The sequence below is a fragment of the Vulpes lagopus genome, chromosome 16, assembly GCF_018345385.1.
Source record: "Vulpes lagopus strain Blue_001 chromosome 16, ASM1834538v1, whole genome shotgun sequence".
NCBI lineage: Eukaryota > Metazoa > Chordata > Mammalia > Carnivora > Canidae > Vulpes > Vulpes lagopus.
In genome coordinates this window covers 37,299,652-37,317,306 of record NC_054839.1, presented here as the reverse complement: position 1 = coordinate 37,317,306, position 17,655 = coordinate 37,299,652, and the positions used below count along the sequence as shown (strand labels likewise).

Genomic DNA, 17,655 nt, shown 5'->3' with positions numbered 1-17,655 from the left:
AAACAAAACTTCAAATCAGGCAGGGTGGGGAGTGGCTACAATGGAATACTACTCAAAAAAGGAGAGAACTATTGATATGCAACATTATGGTTAAGTATGCCAAGTGCAAAGTAATTATGTTGAGTGAAAGAAACCAGACAAAAATAAACTCTATGATCCAACTTAATTAAAATTCTTAAATGTCCCAACTAATCATGTAGATAGATCATCAGTATCTGAGTATGGAGTAGGAGCAAGGAGAGGCAACAAGAGGAATCAGAAAAGCAGGTGATGAATATAATCATTACTCTGGTAATGGTAAGGGTTTTATGGGGGTATGTATATATATATATGTATCAAAACATCAAATCGTACACCTTATGTATATGCAATTTATTTCATGTCAATTATTCATCGATAAAGCTTCTAAAAGGAGTACTTAAATGCCAGCAAAGATGATTTGGGTGAACTAACACCTATATTTTCCAAGGACTTTAATTCAAACTTTACTAACAAAATCACAAAGATCATAACTTGGAGAAATTGTGTTATGCATTAATTTTTTCTTAGAGTTTACAATATATAGAACATGTTATAGTTATGGCAATTTCATATATGCCATTACCTTTTAAAATACCTGATCAACATATTGTTAAAATTATCTTATAAATGTAAACCTAATATATAAAATGGTGTGTGTGTGCATGTTAGTATCTTTACCTTCTCAGATCAACACTCGAAAAGTAATTCAGAGATGTTATGTCAGTGTAATAAGCCAGAGGATGTATAAGTTATTTGTTTATAAAAACAAATAGTCCAAATGCAAATACTGAATCTATCATTATACTTCATAATAATTTAGATCATATTTTAGCGGGCACTTCTCCTTCCTTTCTTGTTAAAAAAAAGGAAAAAGGAGAAAATTTTTTGAATTTTCACAGGTTATCTATAGACTAATTTTTTCAAGGTACCTGTGGTAATTATGGATGCAAATTTGGAAGATATAAGGATTGTTTGTTTCAAAAGAGTTAAAACATTCTATTTTATCCAACTTGAACTATATCCAATAAAAAGATCATTTGTAAAAGTCAGAAGGCACAAATGGAGTATTAGTGAGTGTTGAGCTTGAGTGCACACAAATTGAGCTACCTCATGCATGATATTTTTCTTTATATATTTTTTTTCTTTACATAAAACCTGGCTATTACTGTGACAGTCTTGTATGGTAAAAAGGCAAATATCTGCCAAATATTTGACTTAAAATTGAACCTAAAAAGAAGCCATGACTACTATTAATGAAAAAATATTAGTTCTACATATTCATTCCAAGTTAACTTTTAAGGCATAATGCTCATAAATGGCTTTAGACATATGGATAAGGAAATACTACACATTTTTACTTTCTGTGTCATAGAAAATTAGCTTAAGAATATTTGCTACCTACATGAAACTTTGAATACTTAAGGAACCTATGACTATGATAGTGGAAAGTCCTGAGAAAATTTTCTTAAATAATAAGGAAAGAGTTATTATCTCTTTTGACAAGTGCAGATGAAGATTGTCTCCACAAATGATTAATTGAAAGGCTCAACATGTCATCAGAAAGCAACCATCTTCTCAACTGCCTTGTTTTCCTCTAGCTGCCACAGTTTCAAGCTTCAGATGCAGATAGGAAAATACTCCTGAAAGAGAAACTACCCCCTTCCTATATGTCTCTTGTGAATTAGTGAAGAAATATTGACCCTATACAAATTAGATTGATAGAATTAGTCAACTATGGCAATAAGAAGGGAATGCCTTTTGAATAGGATACCTCCAAATGTGTGCTACATATATGTATAGTCTCACTTTAAGTAAATGCTAAAACTACTGAGTATTCCAAATATAAATCAGTAGACTTAAAGTGATTTTCTAGAAAAGAATATACTTACATATACTGTTTTGGAGTGAAAATATGTAAAATAGATTGGGGAGGAAAAAGTAAAGATTATGGAAGACTGAATTTATACCGTTGTATTACTAATGGAAAAGTGATATCCTATTACCAAATGTGCTATATAACTATATTTTATTTATAAAATCAGTTACTTTAAAAAAAGAACGTATTTTATTAGACAGGTGCAAAAATTGTCTATAAAATCTATTAGGGAAGTTAAATTTATCTATTATTTACCTATGTCTATCTATCTGTCTATCTATCTATCATCTATCTATCTATCTATCTATCTATCTATCTATCTATCTATCATCTATCTATCTTCAGTTGAAAGAAATAACATTACCACACTAGAACCAAAACAAAATGTAAAAAAATGAATGTTTAAATAAATCATAGACATTTTTTCATAAAGTTTTTTCTTAAAATACTTAAAATTTACAGAAAACTTGTAAAAATAGTACAGAGACTTCTCATATAATATATACCCATTTTGCCTAGTTATTATCATTTTACATTAGTAAAATACATGTGCTAAATTAATGAACCAATACTGTTATTATTATTAAGTCCATACTTACTCTCATTTATTTGCATTTTTTTACCTGTTGCCCCCTTTCTGTTTCAGGATCCCATGTAAGATATCATATTTCATTTAGTCTTTTTGTCTCCTTAGGATCCTCTTGGTTGTGACAATTTCTCAGACTTTCCTTATTTTGGATGACTGATAATTCTGAGGAGTTCCGGTTAAGTATTTTGTAGAATGTCCCTCAATTGGGATTCATCTAATCATGATTACACTGGGATATTGGTTTTTGTCGCATCACATCATATCAAGGGCACATACTATCAACATGACTTAGCACTGTTAATGGTAACTTTGATCACTTAATAGATGTAGAGTCTTTCCCTTGCTGTCCTGTCCACTACTCCCTTAATAGTGTATTCAGTAAACAACTTCTTCTTCTTCTTCATCTTCTTCTTCTTCTTCTTCTTCTTCTTCTTCCCCTCCCCCTCCCGTCCTCCTTCCCCTCCCCCTCCTCCTCCCCTTCCCCTCCTTCTCCTAATCCAGTAAACCTCTATTTCCTTTCTTCTGGCTTGGGTGAATTCTTTCACCACTGTGCTTCCCACCTTCCAATCAATAAGGTGGCCCCACAGTAGAAGTAGTGTTTCTCAGGTTTCTTCATTGTAAAAAGACCCTTTTATCTCTCTTCCAAACTATGCTTTCTGGCAGGAGGTCCTTATGCATGGCCACACTTAAAGAATGGGGTGTTATGATTAATTTCCTTGAGGGTAGATTAATGACATGAATGATGTGGAATTCTACATGAGAGATTTATATATTCTTGGTTATTTAATTTAATTAGTAATTTATTTATATCAACAAATTCCTGCATTTTTAAATGTTTCAAAAAAGGCTGGAGAGTTAAGAAAATTTTGGTTTACATCATTTTATTATTTTTAGCAGGCTTACATGTCTTTTTAACAGTTACCAAAAGAAATTGATTTTTACTGTACTTTAGACTTTTGCTACCCTCAAATTATTTCTTATTCTAATATGTGCCATGTTACTGGCTTCCTGATCCCTCTCTCTACCTCTCATTTAGAAGAAAATCCTGATTGTTCTCTAAAAAACCATAGCAAATCAGTTTTAGGAAATAGAATGACAAGATATGCCTGGAAAATTCTATCAACTTAGAGCTTATTAATAAACTATGTCATACATGGATTCCAGCCATAAGAAAAGCATAGTTTATGTTTTTTGAGCACTAAATATATCTCAGAGTTTAAGGGCTGGCTCACTGTTAAAAAAGTCAGGAAAATATTTATGCAAGGACCAATGAAAAGGTAGTTGCAAAAATAAAGGCCATTATTTTTCTAATTCTATCTGCACACCTTTTTCTTTAAAAAATCCAATGGCTATCAGGTCGAACTAAAAATTTCAGTAGTTTTCATTTACCTAAATTGTTTTAAAGCTAATATTCTCACATATCTATCATTTGGAAATAACAAGGAGTTATTTGCTGAGAAAAATCTTGACTTTTTCTGAATATTCCCTTGACCCACATTCATGCACAGGTGTTTAACTTACTTGACTTTAACCATAAAATATACCCCTTCTCTTCAGAATTTCATAACTTAACAACTCTGTCCCTAGTTTTTTTTCCTACTCCTAGTACTTGCTGTAGGGTTTAGTCTAACACAGGCTGTCAGTCAAGACTCAAGGAAATTTAGGTTATGAGAAAACACATAGTTATACAAATTATCCAAACTTCTATTGTGAATAACAGAGTCTGTCAACTGGTATGCCAAATATACCACAAATATGCTCATTTGGCAATTACAGAATTTAATACTTTAGGATAACTTTAGGTGGAACATGTTGAGTTCAGCATCAGTAACACCAATTGCTCCCTCTCTCTCTCTCTTTTTTTAAGAGAGAGAGCAGAGGTGGGGGATCGGTGGAGGGGCAGAGGGAGAGAGAGAGAATTTTAAGCAGACTCATGCACAGTGGGGGGCCTGAACTCACGACCCTGAGATAATGACCTGAGCAGAAACCAAGAGCCCAGCACTTAACAAACTGAGCCACCCAGGCACCCCAATACCAATCTCTTGAAGTTAAATGTACCTTCAACCCAACTGAGTTTTATCCCTGAAATTTAATATTTTATTGTTTGATGCATGAAATTATTAGTAATCTGTGTGTCTGGGCAATATCATTTGAATTTGAATCAGTAGACAAAAGAAATAGTTCCATAATTCATTATTATATCCTCTTCTGGCATATCAGTATAGATGTCTGAAGTATATCATATAGTGTTTTACAAATACTCAAATATTAAAAAAATTTCTTCTGAGATTTTAATATTAGAAACCTGTGTTTATGTTGAGTAAAATATGCTTTTATTGTATAACATAATTGATTATGCTTCCTTTTTTACCTTGGTGGATAAGAAGCTAAAGCAAATTGGTATGTAATCTCTATGAATACAAACAGAATCTTAAGACTCTTATGGTGTAAATCATACCAGAGGTGTTATAGATTTGAATTTGAATGCCTCTTTCAAGTCTTTTTTTACTTGAATTTCAAAGCCTTATACATCATAGATATTTAGGCACAAAATTAAGACCAAATCAGTCTTGTGGCCTCTGTAAATGATTTTTTATATTTGTTCTTCCTTTACTGTTCTACTTCAGTCAGAAAAAATAGAGGGGAAATTGAAAAGGATAAGTATAAGAAAATATAACTTCTTACCAGACAGATTTTACAGTAACATTATGGAGAAGTGTGTTCTTATAGTAGTAAGTTGAATTGCAGTCATCAACAAAGTTGCTCTATCTTGGGTTGCTTAAAAATTTTTTGCACTGACTTGGACGGTTGTGATGTGGAAATCAAAAAGCCTGCAGTTTTGATATTTTATCATCTGTCAGTCTACCCAGTTTGAGAGTTCAACCATCCAACCTGTGCATGAGGCTATACTACCCACTTGCTCTGCACTTCCACGCTTCTGAGTTGCCAGATGTTGTTTTGTTTGTTTGTTTAACAATTTTCTTTGGAGCACTAGCCTGGCTCTCAAAATATGCTTAATATATTATCTTATTCCTTTTCTGGTGTCATTTTGATGATTTTCAGAGATGTACCACTTTCATTTTCTGGCTACAAGCATTCATATTTTTCTTGAAATCTTCACTTCCAACAGCCCGTAATCATAATCAATATTTCTCAGCCTTGAAATAGTTACAAAGTGTTATTGTAGGAATATACACTTAACTCTCAAATACATGTCAAAACATTACCCTACAGGTTATTGATAATATTTCTCTCTCTTACATATTTTACTGTGAAGCCATTTTGAGCCATTTTGTGACATGACAAATTTAAATTAAATACATATCAAAAAATGAGGTTTGTGCTTGAGGTTCTAAATATATTTTCTTTAAGTTAACTTGATAAATAAAATAATAACTTGTAAAAAATTTTTAGAATGTCCATTATATTAAAATGCTCATTTATCAGATAGTGGACTATATTATAGCTATATTATAGTCCAGGAAAACACATTAAAATTATTAATGACATATATTTCAAAGTACTGTTTACAATTTGCAAACACGAATGAATCATAAAGGAAAATGTCACATGTTAAAGTAATTTTTTCAATTCTCACAAGACTGAACTTCCAATACCAGTCTAGATTTTCTTTACTGATATTATGCAGTAGCCCCAGACCTCACTTCCCCTCCCCACCACATACACATACAATCCTGAACATTTCTCCAAAGAAGAAAAGACAGGCAGGAACAGGTATCAGACCGGCATGAATGTCCTTTAGTGAAATATCTTCTCTGGTAGAGGAATGTAAGAGGACTACAATTGTGCTGTAATGTGTCTAAGAAAGCTAAACACACAATCTAAAGGAGGCAGAGATCGAGGTATTCCTTTAGGATATCTTGAGCATACAATCCACTTCTGGCTGATATGTTTTCCCTGTTACGTAGCCCTTATCATCTTTCCTTTTATGAATTTCCTGTCTCCAACAAGAAGGGGAAGTCTCTCCTGAATGAAGGTGGCAAATAGGTCAAAATGGTGATTTCTGGAAGTCTTCAGAAGGGGCAGCGACTGGAGTTATTTTATTTGCTTGTTTTTGTTTGTGTATTGTTTTTGGCTGTTTTTTTTTCCACATTCTATCTGCAAAAACAATCAACTCTATCAAATTTCAAACACAAAGTTTTGAGAAATAGTCAAAACACAACTAAAGTAGTAATTTGGAAAAAAATAAAGTAGTAATTTGAAAAGATGTGTATTGTTCAGAAACGTGAGGTTGGTGCTACATTTTTCCCAACTGCATGAGAAAGCTGAATGTTATAAGAGGTAACAGAGATGTGTGTAAAACATCCTGAAAATGTTAAATGTTAAACATGTAATATTTCTTTTATTTATTTTTTAAAAATATTTTATTTATTTATTTGAGAGAAAGAGAGCACAAGCTGGGGGGAAGGGGCAGGGTGAGAGGGACAAACAAACTCTGTGCTGAGCACAGAGCCCAGTGTGGGGCTCCATCCCAGGACCCCAGGACGATGACATGAGCCAAAGGTAGATGCTTAACCAACAGAGCCACTCATATGCGCCACATGTAATGTTTCTTGTAATTTTAACTCACATAAAAATCACAAAAAATTAGACTTAAATTTGCAGTTATGAAACTGTGAATGTCCAAGCCTGAGGATGGTCAGTGTTTAGTGCTCTGAACGATCACAAACAATTCTCCATTTGTAGCATCTACATTCTTTCCTCAGGTTATTCGTGATTTTGTGGAAAAAGAAACTAATTGTAAGAAAAAATTATATTTGATGGCAGTTGGTATTAGGAAAATGGAAGGTAGCAATAAGTACATATAAGCAGCATTCCCTATCATTTATCGAATAGGAAGTTGAATAACTTCAGACCTAGCACAAAGGACATTGAAATGCCACTGGGAAAACCGGACAATGCTTTCACATCCATGAAATTTTCTTGCCCTCTATATTAAGGTATTTTCATTTTTGTTTCTGACAATAAGATATGACTAGTTTGCCCATTCAGAATATTATTGTGTGGAATGAGATAAGATATGCTGAAATAATGAATGCAATACATGACAAAAACATAATTAATATATATCAGGAAGTAAAATTACAAGTGGTGGTCTAACAAAATGTACCACTAAAGACATATACCAATTTATACATATGAATTAGAATTCATATTGTAATATTAACTCATATAATAAATCAGATTAAAAATTAATAAATAAATTTTGACAAAATGATGAATCTTTCCTCATTTTGTCTTCAGTTTTATTTTTTTATAACAGATTGTGCAAAGGATTTGATGTAATACAGAAATACCCATTACAATTAATCATCATAATTGAGTGCTTACGATATGCTAAGTATTATGCTAAACCCACATACTTTTATTAGCTCATTTACTCTTTAAAACAATCCTTTTACTTAGACATTATTATTATCCTTTCTTAGAGTTGAATAATATTATGACACTATAAAACTAAGTTGACCAAGATCTTTAACTATAAAATGGGGCAGCACAAGGGATATAATCAAAGTACTTGAGAAGTAAGAAATAAATACATGCCAATTAGAATAAAAGCCCAACAATTTGAATGAATACTGGGTTGAAACATCTCAGTGAGTTCTGGTTGAATATTAGTCCTGGTGAAGGCCAAAGAAAATCTCGCATATTTCTGAAGTTAAATCCTACATACTTACCTATAAGTACAACAGAATCAGGTGTGCAGATATTTTGGGATTAGAGTGAAAATGAAGTGACCCTAAGAAAATATAGTCAAGTAACAGATTAATGTACCAAAATACATACCATGTACTCTACACACATTTCATAGTGGTATATGATTCAGTGCCTGCCTTCCTAGGATCCAAAGCAGAATGTAGGACCCAAATGACATGTAAACAACTTCCCTAAACAATTTCTAATACCCAAAGGAAAATGTAAACAATTATAAGATTGTGAGCAATGATAAAATAAAATCCAAGCAAATTTTTTAGGAAAGCAAAGTTGATTATCGGATGAGACCTGGGGGATTTTCCTTACTTGAGGACACAGAAAGTGAATCTAAAACTAAAAAGCAGAAGAGACGTACACTTTCCACTACTGCTAATAAATATTGTTTCACATATCAATTTCTTTTTCAGTCTGGCAACGGATTCCCATAGCATGAAGCCAAGATGTAATTTAGTAATCGTAAAATGTTATGAAATATTCAGAAAATATACATAATTTTTTATTATCTATTTTGATATAATAATTTCCCCCAACTTAGTTTATATTAATCATTGTTATGTACACACACACATACACACACACACACATACATAGGGGTTCTAGTGATAATGAAAAGGTAGGATGGCGATATACAACTGATTTATTTTTTTTTCATTATTTTTACTTTTTTTCCTACTGAATATATAGATTATTGCAGCATCCTATGGAAATTACTAAATCAATATTTTTAATTAATGGGTAATAATAATAGATAAAACTAATTTTAAAGGCTCAATTTCTTAAATTAAGAACAGAAATTTTCTATCTAGTAAAAGTTCTAAGATTAAAACTAATATTCTGATAATGTGCTTGCATAATTTATGCCACTTGAATTAAACCAGTAATAAAAATGAAATAATAATTTATTTTTAATTACAATAAAAAATTCTGAGGGGAGTTTACAATATTCAGTCCAGGCTGGCTGTATTGATGTATACTTTTTAAATATAAAGCAGAACACTAAACATCTCGGCTCCTTGTATGTGTGTACTTATTTTGTTCAAATGTTTGACAGCAAGCAGAAGCTATCGTAACATTTGTTAGCATGTACTAAGACTTTAATTAACTTCAGTGGCACATAAACCTTTTTTTTTTATAAGGAAGTTAACTCTTCAGTATGATTAAAGGTTTGCCATTTGGCAGTTTAATTTTCTACCTCTTTTCTTAATACCACTGCTAGATGGACAGCTTCCTTTATTTAAACCGTGTCCTTATCAGTTCTCTACAGGACCTGACACTTTGCTAGTAAGCCTGCAATCCCATCTTTCACATTTGTTAGAACTCTATTTCCTTACGCATCAATGAACACAGTATATTTTCAAGCATGTTCAGTTAGTTGGGAGTATGTAAAAGATAAACCAGAAGGAAATTTCTATCAATCTGAAAGCAATGTTAAAATACGGTGAACTTGAGAGCATCCTTTTCAAATATATTACATTTCCTCTTATTATCACAATGTAATCATCAATTTTTTGGCCAGAACTGAAATACTTACTGAAATAAATAAGTAAGTAAGTAAACAAATAAATAAATTCAGTATTCAGTATATACATATTCAGTATTCAGCATATATATATATATATATATACACACACACACATATATGGATATGAGTGTGTGTGGCGTGCGTGCGTGTATGTATAGCTACATATAAATATATTTATTTACATATACACACAATATGTAATAGCCTTCGAAATTTGCTCTGTATCATTCTCTAATGAAGAAATATTAGACTATGTCTATCAAAAGGATGTTTATAACAAAAGAAGACAACAAAAGTTATTTTATACACTAAAGTGGAAAGTCCCTTACAGGCAGAAAATGGGTTTAATTAAGTATATTGTCTTCCAGAGCCCATCACAGGGCACAGTACATAGTGGGCATGTAGTAAAACTTAAAAGGCATTCAATGCATTTATAGGACAAGGAGTGTTAGGCATTACTGCGCTTAAGTCATTAGGTACCATTGCCTTCTGTGGGAACTAGAATCAACAATTTAGAAAATTGATATGAACCTCATATGAGATATACAATTATTTCTAACGTCAGTGTAAATTTCCATTTCTTTTCCATTCCTGAGCTATGACAAAGGAAGAGGCGTGACCCAAACCTGCAATAAGCCACTACATAGCAATATGGTTGTCAATTTAAGATACCCAAACTATTTTGAGGGCATGACAATCACAAGCCATTCCAAGAAACTTCGCCATAACTGGGTAACTTTACAAAAGGACATTGATTCAGTAGAGAAAATGCCATTAAATGTGTGTCATGACGTTTCATTCTAGTAATAGATTCATTGTCTTACTATTGATCTTTGTCAGGTTATGTTATCTCATTGATGGACTGCCTTAAGAACTTCAGAGGTTCTTAAATGCTGTTCCCTCATGTAAATTCAAAGGAGACCAACAAAGTTCTTACTTGTCTTGGATGAGTCTGTCAATGCTTATTTGAAATATCAAATATGTATTCTTAAAAAAATAGTTTTGGTGCCTCTGCTTTGCATCACATAATTAGCCATAGGAAAAATGTTCATCTGTAAAATTTATAATGTAAGGGATGGATTTTTTTTTACTTTTCCTTTTTTAAGGGATGGAATTACTACAGTTTTATACATCTCTAACTCTCTAAGTAATATGAAAGTAGAATGATGAGAAACCATAAACATGTATGTAGAATTAGAGCTCTTCTCTGATTCTATGCTTCTGTGTATGTTCTGTAGAAAATTCCAGAACAGTCTTGACTTCATTATTCAAATCATAGGCTTTATTACAGATTCAACAAACACTATCTCAAGTGTCTTTCTTAGATGAGTAAAATACAGAACAGAGGCTCTAATATATGTAGGAAAATATTTATAAAGCCGTTTTTAGGTCTTTTGACACTATATAAAACTGAGAATGTCATAAAATGGACAGTGGTACATATATCTTAAGAGTTTTTTCACTATGCCCTGTTCTAATAATTTTATTAATCGCCAAATTTGTTTAAAGGTTTATGTTATATTAATCTATATCCATACAGTCTGAATTTATACTTATCTTCTAGTCCCTAGTGGGACTCTCTTCATGCAATGTGCTCAAATATTGTTAGCTGAATTATGGTTTGATTTTGAAAACCTGATACACAGTCATATAATTACATATCCTTTAGATTACAACCAAAAATTCAAACCTTAAATGTAAGGCACCAATTATAAAAGGGCAGTATTTTAAAACATGCACTGTTGCTTTTGGATCTTTTGCTCTCCACGAATAGCTAAGATTGTACTCAGATTTCTTGTTAAAAATGGTAAAGAAAATTCAGTGAAAAGTTTTAAAAAGAACTTTGAAACTAAACAGCTCATTAAAAATTGGAAAATTGATGTGAACCTCATGTTAGATATACAATTATTTCTAACAACAGTGTGAATTTTCATTTCCTTTCCATTCCTGAGCTGTGACGATGTGTAAAAAAAATCGACCTCATGGTGCCTTCTATTTTAAGAAGCTAATTTTCATACTGTAGTAATTAGACATCATTTTTTAAAATTTTTATTTATTTATGATAGGCACACAGTGAGAGAGAGAGAGAGAGAGAGAGAGGCAGAGACACAGGCAGAGGGAGAAGCAGGCTCCATGCACCGGGAGCCCGACGTGGGAGTCGATCCCGGGTCTCCAGGATCGGGCCCTGGGCCAAAGGCAGGCACCAAACCGCTGCGCCACCCAGGGATCCCAATTAGTCATCATTTTTATTGTTGTATCTTAATCTTTTATACTTCTAAAAATGTTTAATTTTGTAAACACAAAGACCTGGTTTTCTTGATCCTATATTACATACATCTAGTATTAACCTTTTTATTATTATATGTTTTTCCTTTAAAAATAGTCCTATCTTCTTCAAGCTGTTCCCACCACTGTAGTCACCTCCTGGGTATCCAGGTCACTCTTCCTGGTTACCAGAAATCAAAAACGAAAACAAAAACAAAACCCTGTAAATACATGCTTCAGTTTTTACTGAAGCTCTACCAGGCCCCTGGTCCCACATCTTCTTATTCTAATTTGCTAGAGTAGGGGAAAAGAGGGGTAGACAGAGAAGATGTCTCCCATGACTTACCATGTGCAAATTTTAATACCTGGAATTCTTCAAGGGATAATTCCTCATTCTTCAAATCAAATATTATTAAACCCTATAATCACTGAAGCTTATCTTAGTCAAAAATTTATTGCAAACTACTTTAGCCTTTCATTCTTTTCCTTAATTTCTAAGTTAATAAACATAAATTTGCTCCCTATGATTCTTTCAAACCTTACAGACTTTCCAGGTCTCATGGAAGTTTTTATCTGTTTAAATCATTTTAAAGTGATCTTATGTATCTCTACTGAATACTTCTACAGCTAATGGTTAAGTATCAATTCTTTGCATAGTTGATCCTCCTTAATTTCTCCAAAGCCTCTTAAACCTCAAAATTTAAGAAAATATTACCAAATAGCTGACCCTTTATGTGTCTTTACTGCTCATTCATATTTTCTGTCTTCTGTGATGCAATTATTTTTAGCCTGTTACCAAGAAAAGTCTTAGAAACTAACTAGAGCACTACCTAAAATGGACACATATTCAGATACCTCCTATTATCCATTTCTGTCATTGCTCACTTGATCTCTTCTTTCTCTCTCTCTCTTTCTCTCTCTGTATTTTATTATGCCTAAGGTTCTCTTAATATTAGCTTGTAAAGGATCATCTAATATTTCTATAAACTAATAATTAGAAATTTATCAGCCACCAGGGAGCTATGGACTTTGCAGCAAAGGCCAAAGTAGCAGTGGCAACTGAAAGGCCACTTTGTATCCTGTCTGCCCTCTGTAAAGCTGAGCAAATCTGGGTCGTTACATTCAGCAGGGAGCTTTGAAACACCTTCCAACTTTGTGCTGCATGATGATGAGCGTCTTTTGACCTAGTTTTGAAGCAGAGAAATGCAAGGTTGCCAGGCCATGGAGACGGTAAGGGGTGGAATTATGCCTTTCTGTTGCTAGAAAGATCCTTAAACTGTAAGGTTCATGATTCTTCCCTTTCAAGGAAACAATAATGTGGTTATGTTTGCTATCTTCTGGCTGGGAATCCAAAAATCCTTTATGTTACTATTTCAGGTTGTATGCAAATTGAAATTGACTAGACGTTTTAGTGGTCCTTCAGCCTGACCAAGATATAAACAGACTACTTCCTGAACTTTAGATCTTTGGTCTCCCTTTTCTCATATTATTTACTTAGGAAAATGTGTGATTATAAATTCTCTATCTGTCCCTTTGAGATGTAATTTTAAAAATCTTTTTGCCAGTTTTACAACCCAGGAACCTTGCTCTCAAGGACTTGGAGGCATTCTCTTTGAAATGTCAACTTCAAGGATGATAGCACCCCTATTTTTGTGGGAGAATAGAAATACAATTTGAGTGGATGCCTTGCTCTAAGTTGTAAAACTACATTATGTCACTTAGATAGGAAAAAGTCTACTTTTCTTCTAGATAAAGCCAAATAGCAAACATAGATGATCTGCGTTTTCTCATCCTAGCCCCTAAAGGGGGCTTTGTTTCAGCAGAATTAGAGACTGAATTCTGTCTCTCTCCCCTATTGCAACAGCCTTGAATACATGTTTACTTGCTTAACTTTGTCCAGTGCAATATTTGTTTTGAAAAAATATAATTTAAAAATAACAGGCAGGGACACCTGGGTGGCTCAGCAGTTGAGCGTCTGTCTTCGGCTCAGGGTGCGACCCCAGGGGCCTGGGATCGAGTCCCACATGGGGCTTCCTGCGAGGAGCCTGCTTCTCCCTCTGCTCTATGTCTTTGCCTCTCTCTTTCTGTGTCTCTAATGAATAAATAAATAAATCTTAAAAAAAAAAAAACTGAGGCAGGGGTGCCTGGGTCGGTTAAGCACCCAACTCTTGATTTTGGCCCAGGTCATGATCTCAGGGTTGTGAGATCCAACCCTGTAGGGCTTCTTGCTCAATAGGAAGTCTGCTTAAGATTCTCTCTCGCCCTCTCCCTCTGCCCCTTCTCTTCATGAGGGCACTTGTGCTTGCTCTCTGTCCTTAAAATAAATAATACATCTTAAAAAATAAAAATAAAAATAACTGAGGCTAGGAAATGTCTGCATCCGCCCATCAAATTGCTACTTTGAAATTTAGCACCCAGAGCCTTCGAAGAGGCTTCATTTACTGATTGTTATATTAGCAAACTCCTCTCTATGAAAAGCCAAATCCTCCAGGAAGACAGATTCCTACTATTCCTATAGCCTTTTAGTTCTAGTTGCTGATCTTTACAATGCCCACATATTTCCTGATAACCAGGAAGGCTGCAAAAACACAGCTCCTTAAACTAGAGTCCCACTGCTTTGATAATCAGGCCCTGGCCTTTTTTCTTATTTCATACCATGACTGAAAATTCTAGCAAAATGAACCACATGCCATTTTTTTTAAAAAAATATTACTTCAATTCTTACTATCTACCTTTGCTTCTATCCCAAGATTTTATTAGAATGTCTCCCCTTACCACAATAATCTTGAAAAGTATTAAAATGTTTCAAATGTATGTGAGCCCTGATAATGCTTTGAACAGCAGGTTTAAGCTTTACAACACTGTCTTAATGTGTCACATTATACTGTACTTATTCTGTCATCTAATTCTTCTCCACTTGGACTACGAACTTCTGGAAGGTAAGGACATCTTATTCATTAGTTTGTTCACCAAGGATATAGCTGATACTCACATACTTAGAAACATCCAGCGAATGTTTGCTAAATTGACAAACTCACTTGAATGCACTAAATATAATGTAGTGCAAGGCCATTAGAAAATGTCAACATAGTAGATCAGAAAACAAAAATTTCAAAAAGTAGTCAGTTCCATAACTGTAAGTATCTTCATTGTCCATTTCAACTAAGTTTGTCAGGTCCACATTAAATGTTCTGTGAAGATTTTAATATTAAAATAATAAATTTCAAGGAGAAAGAATTATTCCAACCTATACTTTCTAAAAGGAAAGAAAATGAGAATCTATTTCTCTTCCTAATGCTCTAAGGATGGACATTAAAAAAATTCTTATTTGATAATTAATAACCTTTTTGCTCCTCTCTCAAGCTCATTCCATGACTATTTATTTTTATAAGCTTATTAAGCCCTTTGTGGAAAAGAAGAGAGCATACATATACATATATACCTACATTTGTAATTCCATAGAAATGAAAAGGTAACTGATTTTATTTTGTTAGATAACTTTTCAAATGAAAAAAGATACAAAGTAAGCACTTTTTAAGCTTTAAATCTTATGCTAAAATTCTAAAATTTACAAGAAATCAACATGAAGCTATAATTCTTTTACTGTACCTGTATATGCAAATTGAACAAGGTCCCAGAGGGCATTGGGGTCTATGCCTTCCATCTTAATCTCCTCTTGCTTGGCTTCACAAACATCACTTGTAAACATGGCAGCAAAATAGTCGGAGACTGAGCTCAGAACAAGCCTGAAAGAGTCATAGAATCTAATTTAGGTTATGAATATAAAGCAGCAAAATGCTTAGTGTCAAGAAGAATGCAGTACAGGGCACCTGGGTGGCTGCATTGGTTAAGTGTCTAATTCTTGGTTTCAGCTCAGGTTGTCATCTCAGATCCTGAAATGCATCCCTGTGTCAGGCTCCACTCAGTGTGGAGTCTGCTTAAGACTTTCTCTGCCTCTCCTTATGTCCCTACCCCCTTCTTGCACACTCTCTCTCTAAAATAAATAAATAAAATAATTTTTAAAAAGAATGCAGCACAGAGGTACTCTACCTATCATCTATGTATCTCTTATATCTATCATGTACTTATCAATCTTATTGATACTTATTGGCTTATAAATAGAGAACCCAGAAGTGGACCCTGAACTTTATGGTCAACTAATATTCGATAAAGGAGGAAAGACTATCCATTGGAAGAAAGACAGTCTCTTCAATAAATGGTGCTGGGAAAATTGGACATCCACATGCAGAAGAATGAAACTGGACCACTCTCTTTCACCATACACAAAGATAAACTCAAAATGGATGAGAGATCTAAATGTGAGACAAGAGTCCATCAAAATCATAGAGGAGAACACAGGCAACACCCTTTTTGAACTCAGCCACAGTAACTTCTTGCAAGATACATCCACAAAGCCAAAAGAAACAAAAGCAAAAATGAACTATTGGGACTTTATCAAGATGAGAAGCTTTTGCACAGCAAAGGATACAGTCAACAAAACTAAAAGACAACCTACAGAATGGGAGAAGATATTTGCAAATGATATATCAGATAAAGGCCTAGTTTCCAAAATCTATATCAGATAAAGGGCTAGTTTCCAAAATCTATAAAGAACTTATTAAACTCAACACCAAAGAAACAAACAATCCAATCATGAAATGGGCAAAAGACATGAAGAGAAATCTCACAGAGGAAGAGATGGACATGGCCAACATGCACATGAGAAAATGCTCCGCATCACTTGCCATCAGGGACATACAAATCAAAACCACAATGAGAGACCACCTCACACCAGTGAGAATGGGGAAAATTAACAAGGCAGGAAACCACAAATGTTGGAGAGGATGCGGAGAAAAGGGAACCCTCTTACACTGTTGGTGGGAATGTGAACTGGTGCAGCCACTCTGGAAAACTGTGTGGAGGTTCCTCAAAGAGTTAAAAATAGACCTGCCCTACGACCCAGCAATTGCACTGTTGGGGATTTACCCCAAAGATTCAGGTGCAATGAAACGCCGGGACACCTGCACCCCGATGTTTCTAGCAGCAATGTCCACAATAGCCAAACTGTGGAAGGAGCCTCGGTGTCCATCAAAAGATGAATGGATAAAGAAGATGTGGTTTATGTATACAATGGAATATTCCTCAGCCATTAGAAACGACAAATACCCACCATTTGCTTCAACGTGGATGGAACTGGAGGGTATTATGCTGAGTGAAGTAAGTCAATCAGAGAAGGACAAACAGTGTATGTTCTCATTCATTTGGGGAATATAAATAATAGTGAAAGGGAATATAAAGGAAGGGAAAAGAAATGTGTGGGAAATATCAGGAAGGGAGACAGAACATAAAGACTCCTAACTCGGGGAAACGAACTAGGGGTGGTGGAAGGGGAGGAGGGCGGGGAGTGGGGGGGAATGGGTGACGGGCACTGAGGCGGACACTTGACGGGATGAGCACTGGGTGTTTTTCTGTATGTTGGTAAATTGAACACCAATAAAAATTAATTTATAAAAAAAAAAGAAAATATCTTTAAAAAGTTATTTTCACTTGATATAGAATTCAAGCCTTTGGGACTAGAAAAATAATATTCTATTATGAGTTAGGCTCCAATGTTTCTAATAGAAAATATAGAAACATTCATTCTTT

The 17,655-nt window shown here is 34.0% G+C and overlaps 1 protein-coding gene across 2 annotated transcripts in view; it reads right to left on the bottom strand.

Annotated features, from left to right (window-relative positions):
* Positions 1–17,655, bottom strand: part of KLHL1 (kelch like family member 1) — a 356,958-nt gene that overhangs the window by 207,849 nt on the left and 131,454 nt on the right. For both annotated transcript variants that reach the window (XM_041730855.1, XM_041730856.1), the window contains exon 3: positions 15,619–15,755. In XM_041730855.1, coding sequence (XP_041586789.1) covers positions 15,619–15,755 — 137 coding nt within the window. The remainder of the gene's footprint in view (positions 1–15,618; positions 15,756–17,655) is intronic.